Genomic DNA, 11,122 nt, shown 5'->3' with positions numbered 1-11,122 from the left:
CACGGCCCCGCAGATGTCATTTGGTGACACCTCCAGGCTGGTTTGTCGCCATGAATCAGCATTTCCCTTCACCAGAGCAGCGCCGTGCTTCTCCCAAATACGTGAAAGAGGAAGGCGCACGTTTGCAGGCAGGGGAAGGGAAACAAAGCAGCAGGGTGGTATTTGTGGTAGAGCCCATCACCACAGCAAAGCAGAAGGTCCTGGAGCCAGGGCAGACGGTGCCCATCCACTGGCTTCGGACTGGGAACATCCCATTGTGCTCAGCATCCACCCGGCTCTGCCCCAGCCTCCATCCAGCACCACCATCCCTGATCCCAGGCCATGGCTCCTGCTGTAATAGGGATCAGAGAGCATCCCCAGCCTGACAGGGAAATATCCTCTTCCCAAGCAGTGCCCAGGAAGGTCGGGAGATGGATGGGTGAGGGGCTGGAGAGTGGAAAAATACCTCATAAACCAGGGAATTCAGATTACCCATAAAGCTTTTTCAGGTCAAAGGGAGAACCAGATTTTTCATAGAAAATGGAAGTTATGGGATTGGCAATAGTTATGTGACAGACGCATAGAGTTAAATCCATATAATCTCCTTTACCATTTAGCATTGAGCACCATCCTAATTCCATGTTTCATAAAACTGTCTCCAAATCACTGGGAGAGATTAACATTTTAGAAATAGCACTGCAATATTTTTAACCCAGAAATCACTGCTCACATCTGGTCAGCTCTGCTGACCCTAACCTAGATATCGAGGGCATTAATGCCCGTGAACCTGAAAAGGGGAGGCTGGAGGAGCCACAGCTTCTGCTGGGGAAACACAGCGACGCAGGCGCACGGCACCGACCCTGCAGCCTGCACTGGGAGCCACCCCGAGCCCAGCACCCAGCCACACACTGCCTAGCTTGCTCTGAAAGGCAGGTATTTGAAGTCATCAGAGTGCAATCTTCTTAAATTGTAGTAAATTACAACCTAGAAGTATTGAAATATTAATATCTCTATCTGAGCTGGGAGAAGCAAGTCATTTTGCTATCACACCGTTGGAATATTTACTAGGACTTTCCAAACTCCATCACCTTCAGCAGCACTGCAAAGTGCTGTGCAGAAAGTACTTGCTTGCTCTAGGAAGTGGCTATGGTAGAACAGCCATAAACTGACCCCAGGATTTGTCACCCAACAACCTATTTCTGAAGAGGCAGCTGAGGTGTAGCTGTGATTCCTGCACAAGGAGCGGCACAGGCCGAAACCTCAGCCTGCCGTCACCTCGCAGGTGAGTGCCCAGCAACACAAACCCTCCTTTCTGCACAACAGAAAGCCCAGCAAAGGGACTGAAGGAGCCACCAGGACTTGTCCAGCTGTACGGGGCTGCAGGGATGCTGGGAAGAGCAGGCTAATTGCCACCTCACCACTCATTCATTATCCTCATTAAGGGCGGTTGACACCTGCCCTGTTCAAGGAGAAAGCAAACCAAAGCCTGGCACTCATTGCAGGGTGGGGATTACAGGTAGCTGGCAAGTACCAATCTTTCCTCTCTATTGCCTTAAGATACAACAGTAATTCCATCACATCCTGCCTCCACATTTGTAATGCTGGAGCAGCCTTTGGCCTTTCCTGGAACAAGCTTTCTTCAAGCTCTCATCTTCAGGACACTTAACAGCCTTTCTCCTAATGAAGGGAGTGACCTTAGAGCTGACAGAGCCCAGAGTGGCATCTCCATCACAAAGGGAAGAGGGAGAGAAGCAGCTAGACAAGGTGAGAAGCACACTGCTTTCAAGCAGGGCCCTTTCAAACAGACCTCAAGAGGTTCATGCACCCTGCCAGGTGCATGGCACAACCCCATGGGATGCCATCCCACCATGGTGGCTTTCCAGCCCAAAGGGTTTAAGCCATGACTACAACCCACCTCCACAGGAGTCCCAATCTTTCGGCAAAGCCCCTCTGGCCTGAGCACCATTGTCTTCACAGCCACCAACCAAAGAGGGAGCAAAGGAGAACTCTGCCTCTGGTCCCTCTGTGAGTAAGGGCACTGCTCACACAGGCTTGGAGTGCAAGCTGCCTGCTCCTTAATGCATCTGCATGGAAATTAAGGCCTGAACCACCTCCAGCTATTACGACAGCACCCAGGCTGAGCCTGTAACCCTTGCCTGGAACAAAAAATCTCTCCCCGTTGATTTGCTATGTACCAGGGGCAGGCAAAGCGATGCACCAGGAGCCGTGCACACCAGGCTTCCCACAGAGCCAATGGTCCATTGCATCTGGCACACCACAGCCCTCCCATTCGCTTTACAACACAGACATGAGGATTTCCACCATGTGGCCAATGGGTATGAGAAATGGGGGGCACGGATCAACAGAGCAGCCTCTGAAACCTCACCCACCTTCGCCTTTCCCCCTCTAAGTTGTGCTCGCTCCCTTGTCTCACGGAGACGCGCAGCCACAGCCCTTTCCAAGAGGCAGCAGCTGGGGCAGGCAGCAAGCGTTAGCAAGAGTCGGGAAATGGGTTTCCTAAATATTTGGTACAGCTCTGCTGGCAGATGATGGCGGCGAGAGGCAGATTGCATGTGGCGGGGTTTGCTTCTTACGGATCCGCAAGCAGAGAGAGGGGAACTCACAAACCCATGATTATGTAAAAAGCTGTAGCTGGCTATAATCTAGATTGCAAAGACAAGAAACGCTCCGCACGCAAACCTGCCACCATGTAAGTAAAGCACACATCACGACTGCAACGCCGCACACCTTCCTCCTTCGTGCCCTCCTCGGAAGTCACCCCTATTAGCAGTCCGCTGATCTGGGCGAGATGACTTCACGTTATCCAAGGCACAGCTCGGAACTCGGTGCTGCCATGTCAGAATTCCTGCCACAAAGAGAGGCTTCCAGTTTCATTCTCGCACTCGGCTCATGAGCTGCTTCAGAGGACAGAGCACTCCTGGTCCCTCCACCCCAGGACTACACGGGCAGAGACCCAAGCACCATAGGAGAAAGGCACCGGTGCCATGGATGGCCGAAGCTAAGCCTGCAGCTCCCAGCTCCGGGAAGGGCTGCTCCATAGCACAGCCCTGGCACTCGCCACCCGCACCAGGCGCAGCCTATTCCTCCGGGGAGCAAACACACCAAGAAATATTAGGGCTGCCTTATGGATTTTCTCATCCAAAGGCAGGAGCAGCCCTAGGTCCATGCAAGGTGCAGGTGAGGGCACTGGGCAAGGTGCCACCGTGGCTGCTTGTGCTGGGAAATGTTGGCTATCCGCAGGATAAACACACACCGGGCACGGCGAGGAGTTGAGCACTGCAGGCTTCTCCTCCGTGCATTTAATGAGGGTTCCATGTTTCATTTCAGAGACAAACGAGCACTGTGCCACACTGGGGGGCCGAGATTAAAACACGCAAGCTGCATCGCTCACTGTACCCAGTACAGGAACATGATGTCAATGTAATGCCAATAGAAATCAGGCAGCGGCGATCCAGCAGGAACATGCAGGGAGATGCTGTTCCAGCTCCAAGCCTCTCAATTTTGACCAGTATGCTCTCCATCGCACCGCTCGCCCCTCGCCTTCCCTCCTGCTCTGCCTGGCTGCTCTTGCTCGTATCACCACACCATCTTCCTGCTCAACTCCTGCTTGTGTGCTTGCCAACCACCTATTTCTGTTTGCTTTACAAGTGGGGGAAGAAACGAGCAGCTACAACCCAGCAAGGGAATTCTCAACTTCAGTGGTCCCCTGGATCAAGCATTTATTTGCTTTCGGCTTCTACTTGTGCTCTTGTTCTACAGCAGGAACGTGTTACAAGGATGTGCTTCAATGCCCCAAAATATTAAGTATATGAAAGGTTTATCATGCATTAAGCAATTCATTTTTTTGTATCCTATTATTATAATGAAACTTCCTTTGTATTGCCGTCCTCTCTTTGGAACCGTTTCACTTTAACACTTTGCATCACCAGGACCATTCCACACCGAAGATACATTCTATTTCTTTAAAAAAAGAGAAAATGAGGCCAGGAGGAGTTGTGCTAATGGAGGCATTTAATTTGCTCTTCTCAGAAGAGACTGCTCTGTGGGAAGAGATCCCTTTTCCAAGAAGATGGGGCTGAAAACAAGCAAGAGCAATAAACCCAATGTAGCTCTTTATTATTTGGACTATCAGGGGGAAGAAATGGGAGCATCCTCGACGATTATCTGCTTTTGGTGCTGTTTCCTCCTGGTAGCACAGTAAAAAATGCAAATGTAAGCAAAGCAGATGCTGGCACATTCAGCACAGCAGATCCTAAACACAATACCGATTTTGGGTAAAGCTCCCAAACGCAGCTTTCTCCAGCTCAGCCAAAGCAGCTATTCCATAACTGGTAATTGATGGAAGAATTGATCACCACAACACACCGGACAGGACGCCCTAGTAAGCCTCGGCACATATTTGTCATTGGATTCACATGCAGATACATGGGTAACGCAATAGGCAGCGCGAGACAGCTCATGTCAGGAGGCAGCTCTGTCCCTTCCTTGCACTTTCCTCATTTCCCCAAATTTCCCCCTTGCTGTTCTCCAATGTCAGAAGGGATAATTAGGGCAAATGTCATTTCCCACCCGCCGGGCAGATCATTTCCCAAAAGGTGGGCACTTCCATCGCCGCATCTGCAGGTCGGGCCGGGTGCAAGGAGGCCATTTATTACAGGAACACAATTAAAAATTCCCGCAGATTCGGAAATGGGCAATTCCTTTATGTAACCTCCATCGATCGTGGCAACAATCTCACTGTGCTTTAACAGCCCACGTTCCGTGCAGCTTGCTTTTTTAATTGCATCTACAGCAGAGGCTCGCTTTAGAGTATTACCTCTACGCGTTTGGAGAGCATTCGCTTAATCCCCAACTTTAATTTAATCTCTCATCTTTAAGCGTGTGCCTGTCTCCTTGACACACTTGTTTCACGATCCCCCCCATCCTTGATATGAATCTGATTTATGCCGAGGCGCTGGGTTACCCTCAACACGGCGTTCCTAGAGGGAAGGATGCAGCCTTTGAAGCATCGCTGGGTCTAGCCTGCCTTGCGGGATCGGGCTATTGCTCCAGGTCGCGCCGGGAGCGGGCACACGGGGCACGGCTCTCCCGTTCCGCTGGGGCCGGGGGCCCGAACCGGTGCGGCATCCCGCGTCCGTGCCATCACCGGCGCCCCGGGCATGCCCCGAGCCGCGGCTCCGGGACCGCCCCGCTCCGCGCTGCCCGCTCCGAGCCCCGCGCTCCGCCGCTCCGTCCGGGGCGAGCGCTCCGACAGCCGCGGAGCCCCTCTGCCGGCCGCCCCGGCGGGGCGCACCGAGCCCGGCATCCCGAGCCCCGCTCCCGGAGCGCCCGGCGCGCCCCCGTCCGCAGCCCCGTCCGCGGGGGGTGCACGTACCTTTCCGCAAAGAGTACAGCAGGAAAAAAGTTACCAGCCACATGCCATAAAGAGCACCTATGGCCCCGGGCTGCGGCGCAAGTGCGGGCGGTGCGGTGCCCCGGCGTGCCGCGCTCGGTGCCGCCGCGCTGCCGGGCAGGGTGAGGTGCCCAGAGCCGAGCTCGCAGCCGCTCCTCCTCCCCTCTCCCGGCGAGTGGCGGCGGGCGGGTGGGCCGGGCTCCCGCGCACTCCCCGCCCCGCTCCCCGCAGGGCTGACGGGCGGCAGCGCCCACCGAGCGGGACCCCGCGGACGGGGCGCGACCGCACCGGACCCCCCTTCCTGCTGCTGCCCCCCGGCAGCCAGCCCCGCGGTGGGCACCGCCGCTCCGGGCAGGGCTCGCCCCCCCGGGGCTTCACGGGAGCCGGTCACGCTCCGCCAAGCCGAGCCCCCGGCGCTGGAGCACACGCAGCGGAGGCAGCAGCCGTCCCCTGCAGACCGCCTACGGGAGGGCGGCTCAACCCCGCGGGGAGCGTGTGCTGCCGGCGCAGCAGCCTGGATGCGCGTCGGGGCTCAGCCAGGACACCGGGCAGCTCTCCTGGTCCCCGAGGCTCCCGGGCGCTTTCCAGAGGACAGGAATGGGGCTTTCCCACCACCATCCCAAGCTGCTTCCACGACACGGACACAAGCAGGATAGGGCCTAGGGACCTCATGACACATTCGTCCCTCGAGTCAGCAAACAACAAATAGACACTAGTTAATGCTTTACTTCGGGGGGGTTTTATGCGAGGCTTAGCTCAAGCCTAGGATCTTACTCCCCAGGACAGTCACACCAGAGCCAGTTTGTCTGGACCATTAGAGCAGCTCAGAATGTGTTCTCTTGAAGTGATTATAAGAGGTTCTCTCTGCTTTCCAAAACAGCCTTTCCAATCCCAATTTGTTGGAAAATAAGCAAAGATTGAAGCATTCCGATTTCAAGCAAAACAATGAGTAGAAAAAACATTATGTACTGATTTTTCTTTTTTAACAAAGCAGCACTGTTTTGCTTCATTGGAAAACCATCACCACCCAGTTAAAGAATTAGGAACACGGCTCCTTGGCCATTTTCAACCCACATTGGTTCATTGAAATTCCTCACACTTGGGAGTCCCCTGGAAGAACCAGAGAGCTCACCCCCACCACCGAGGTGGTACTTGCACAGCGTGGGGGAGCAACTCCTGTTTTGCAGAGGAGGGACACAAGCAAAGGACACAGAATCTGGCAGGACTACTCAAAGATCCTGCACACCCACCCCATGTCCTCATCCCCTCCCTATTCCAGGCCACCCACACCAGACACCCTCATTTTCATAAGCAGCAACCACCTAACCCATACACATGCACCTACCCAGACCTCAGTACCCAAAAGCCAACACCAGAGGTGGGAGCAAACACTGCCCATGCTATGAGGGCCTGATGTACCGCATCCCTTCCTCCTCCTCTTCTCCAAGGAGATGCTTCCCCTTCCTCCACGCTGCCAGGCTCCATCGCTCCGTCACCACCTCCTGTTCAGCCCATTCCCAGGCCACCCCAGCACTGTCACCACTCAGCATGTGGGTGTCCCTGGCACACAGCCCTGCCACACGTGCTCCTCCCCAGCCCCACGCTGTCACTGCTGCTCACTCGTACCCCCGGCCGGGCCATCAGCATCCCGAGAGGCGATGAAGCAGCAGCTGATGCACACCCGGTGCCCACACATCACATCCCTCTAGGAATTGAGGTGCATTTCAATCGCCACCTACATCCATATACAGAGGTTAGCCGAAACATAGCAAGGAAATAGGTATTCAGGCCCATACCCGCGGCAACAGCACAAATCCTGGGCTCTGGGGAGCCCCAGGCACATGCCAAGCATCTGCCCCCTTCCCTCGCCAGCAGCTGCTGCAGGATGGCAGCACAGGCCAGCCTGCTAGCAGGGATCTTCCTGCCACCAAAACCGCTACAGCATTTCGCTCCCCAGCACGCTGTGTGTTGGACTCAGGTGCAGCTCTACCCTCCTACACTCGGGAGTGAATGAAAGCGGGGTGCGGGGGCTGGCGGGGCACTCACTGGCACAGCGCCCGCAGAGCCTCACAGATCTGTTGGAGGCACATGTGCAGGGGAGTAAACGCTACTCACCAGCTCATTTTTAGCTCCCTTGGCTGCTCAGCATCTCCTGTGAGCTTCCTCATCAGCCCTAGCTCAGAGCATCAGCCTCTACCGAGAGCACTAAACTCCCCCTGCCAAAAGCTCCTTCATCAGGACAGGGCTGGCCAGAGGAGAAGCAGCACCGAGAGAAACAACCAAATGCCATCAGGCTGAACCACCTCAGAGAGCCATGGCACCCCCCTGAGCTGCTTGTGCCCCCCATCAGAGCCCCATTTGCCCCTCCATTGACTGTTCAGCCCGGAGGCACAAGCGGATCTGGCAGCAGAGGGCAGGCAGCCAGGCGCTTCCTTGAGCTGGCTCCTGCAAGCCCACGCTTGGGACCGTTCAGGGCCATCAGCCTCCCTGCATTTGAATAGGCACAGGAAGCGTTTGCCCATCGCCTTTGCATGAGCGGCCCGGTGCACAGGCTGCGATGGTGCCCCACGCTTCGTACAGCTCTGATCGGGAAGGGCTGAAAGCCACCACGTTAGTTCTTTGGGCAGCAGTGACCTGCACTTTTGGCTCCCAGAAAGCAAGGGCAGCCCTAACACGCTGGGAGATGCGCGGCTCACTGACCCGCTAACAGCGAGCGGGCAACCTGCCGGAGCAGCAGCAAGCCCAGCTGCAGGGGGGAAGCTCCCCCGAAGGAATTCCTGCCCTGGCCCAAACACTACAGCACACGCCGGGGAAACTCCAGCTACACAAACCTGCGTGCAGCCCTGAGCCCCAGCAGGCTTCCCCTCGGGGAGAAGGGACCCCCTGCCCTTCGGCACAGAGCAACACGCACAGCAGGGTCTTTCCTGCAAAAGCCATGCTTCTGCCTCTCCCCAAGGACAAAGGGGGGAGCTCGAGCGCTGCCACAACCCCCCTGACCCAGCCAGCCTCCTTTCACTTCCCTCTCCTCGCTTTCGGTTTGGCTCCAGGCACTATTCACCCTCAGCTCCAGGACTCCCCAGAGTTCTGGGGTTGCAGGGGTGCCCCATGCTCCCAATACCATGTTTGCCAGCCGGATGCTTTCCCTAAGGATAGCTCTTCCACCAATATGCAGAACCCAGTCTCCATACAAGCACACAGCAGGTCCCTGGGGAGAGCAGCCAAAGGAGGGGCCTGAGAGGCACCCCCCAGCTGCTATGGTCACTTGCAGCCCGAGGCTTTGCCATGGGCCAGCACAGAGGCACTGCAGAGGGGCACACAGCGCTGTGGGAACACCTCTCACCCCAGCATCCCTCCAGCCAGTGCATGCCTGGCCTCCCACCGGCCCTAACCCCATGTCCTCAGCCACCCTCCCAGACAAATCTCCCGGAGGAAGCAGTCATTAAAACAAGAGGGCTACTTACCCTGCAGAGCCGATTGCCACCAAGCGCCTCCCACACTTCCAAGGCTTCACCCCGCAGGACCTTGCAGGAAGCAGATCCATCCCCCCATGACCCCTGACCAACCACCCTGCTCCACGGAGGGCACGGCACAAGTTTTATCTTCAATAACAGCCCCAGCTCCACAGGGCCACTTGTGCAAGCCAGCACTAGAAGGAGGGGGCAGAAGGTGGTAATTGCAGGCTGGGCTGCAGCTGGGCTCAGCAATTAACACACCACCAGGCACACCTGGCTGTGAAAGGGCTGCTCCCTGCGGTGCCCGTCTCCCTGGACACAGTCACCCCCAGCAACACCAACACAGACCAGTTCCATCCCATTCCTGCACCCTTCTCAGCCCAGCCAAGGGGCAGCAGCCCCAAATCTGGCCCTGTACGGGCGCTGCCCGGGTGGTGATGGGGGCAAGGTCCCCTGGCTCGCCTGTGGACATGTCGCAGCCTTCCCGCATCTGTGCCTCAGTTTCCCCAGTAGCAGAAGGAACCGGTAGCCACATGGGGCAGCGGGAGGGTAAATGCCCCGGAGGTGGCAGGGGGCTGGCTCCCAGGTGCAGGGGGCTGGCAGCCCCCGGCCAGGCAGATGCCAACAGGTTGATGTGCCCAAAACACGACCCCACTTAAATCCCCTGGGCTCCAGCAGCTTCAAGCGTCTCCATAAGGGGCCCCCCAGGGCCGGGTCCCCCCGGGCCGGCAGCAGCAGGAGCGGCAGCCGGGATGCTGCGGGACCCGCCGCGCTCCGCTGCCCGGAAAGCTGCTCCCAGGCGAGAAGCTGGGTCTGTGCTCCCCTCTAGTGGCGCAGCGCGGTGGTGCGGAGCGGGCCGCCCCTCCGCGGCTCCCGGAGCCCTCATCCCGCGGCCGCCGAGGGATGCCCCCGCACGGCGTCGCCGCGGCCGGCCATGTACCTCAGTGCGAACACCCGGCGCCTACCAACCACCGCCCTGGGGCATGTGCGACATGGAAAGGAGGGCGCAAGCGTGACTTAGTCGGGCTGGGAGGGTAACAGAAGAGCACGGAGCGCTGCTGTTTTGGCAGACGTGGCTGCTGATGGATGCGCTGCCTTTTCGGGAGCAGAACAAAGGCAGAAGGAGGCGTGTGGCTGGCTCCCCGCCAGCCCGGCCCCATCTCTCCACGTCGTCAAGTGTTCCTCTTTGGCTCCATTAGTCACCATTTGCTGCTCTCCTGTTTTAACTAATGAGGAGACATTTTGCATTCACGTTTCCTCCGGGGCCAAACGCATCCCTGGCATCGTGGAGATGGCGGAGCAGCGCTGGCGGGCTCCAGCGGCCTCCCCGCTCCTCCTGTTCCTCATCTCCTCATGTTCAGTCATGGATTAAGCACAAGAAAGGCCAAGGCACAGCCAGCCAGAGCCCTTCTCCCTTGCACCTGTCTGTGCAGAGACTGGCAAAGCAGACAGGGAACAGCCAGTGCCAAAGGGAAGCTGCTCAGAACTGGAATTCTTCCCAGAGGAAAAGGACACTCCAGCTCTGCACCATATTATTGACCCAATCCCCTTTGTGTCACAGAAAAGATTTACTTTGAGAAGATTAAAGGCTCAAGGGACTGTGAGAGAAATCCTCCAAGATTGCCTGGTTTGGGGGAGAAGATGAACGCCTCCATGAGGCCATGGCTCCCAGCTGACCCATGGGGCTGTGGGCACAGGGGCTTGTCCCATGGGCACCCTCCGATGGGGACCACGACCCCCCTTGCCCAGGGCCTTGCAGCCAAGCAGAGACAGGGTGGCCTTTTCCTGGGTCTTCCCAGCTTCCCACTCCTGGGCTCAATGTCCAAAGCAAAGGAAACAGGGAGAGGGGCAGGGAGCCCTGCACTGGCTCACACCCCTGTGCTGCTGGCAGCACCCCTGCCCCGGCACAGGGAGGCCACATTTCCCATGCATCATATAATTTGCTTACGCCTTTCGCCTGCTGTGGTTCCCTGGCTCCATCCTGGACGGGCGCACAGCAAAGGCTACTCTAAAATTAGCTCAAATAACAGCCCGGCCTCCAAATGTAACCCCCAGAGCGAGTGTTGAGGTGCTGGCACTGTCCTGCTGTGCCACTGCACACCCTGCCCATGTCCCCAGCTCATGGCACAGTGCCCCAGCCCCAGCCGGGGGTGCGAGGGGCTCTGTGTGTGTGTGCACATGGGGGTGTCCACAAGCCGTGCAGAGTAATGCTATTAATGCCATCTGGTGCCGAGACAGAGATCTCCTGTGCAGGGAGCCAGACACGGCTTGTCCGCCC

General features: G+C 57.2%; 1 protein-coding gene across 1 annotated transcript in view; it reads right to left on the bottom strand.

Moving 5' to 3' along the window:
• The window catches only part of DSCAML1 (DS cell adhesion molecule like 1), a 93,755-nt gene extending 88,238 nt beyond the window's left edge, over window positions 1-5,517 (bottom strand). Inside the window, exon 1 of the mRNA XM_065697232.1 lies at window positions 5,375-5,517. Within this exon, the coding sequence (XP_065553304.1) occupies window positions 5,375-5,417 (43 nt within the window). The 5' untranslated portion in view covers window positions 5,418-5,517. The remainder of the gene's footprint in view (window positions 1-5,374) is intronic.
• Window positions 5,518-11,122: the final 5,605 nt, after the last annotated feature.

Source organism: Lathamus discolor, chromosome 17 (genome assembly GCF_037157495.1).
Source record: "Lathamus discolor isolate bLatDis1 chromosome 17, bLatDis1.hap1, whole genome shotgun sequence".
In the NCBI taxonomy this organism is placed as follows: domain Eukaryota; kingdom Metazoa; phylum Chordata; class Aves; order Psittaciformes; family Psittacidae; genus Lathamus; species Lathamus discolor.
Note: the sequence above shows the minus strand (reverse complement) of the source record. Positions and strands in the feature narration are given on the sequence as shown.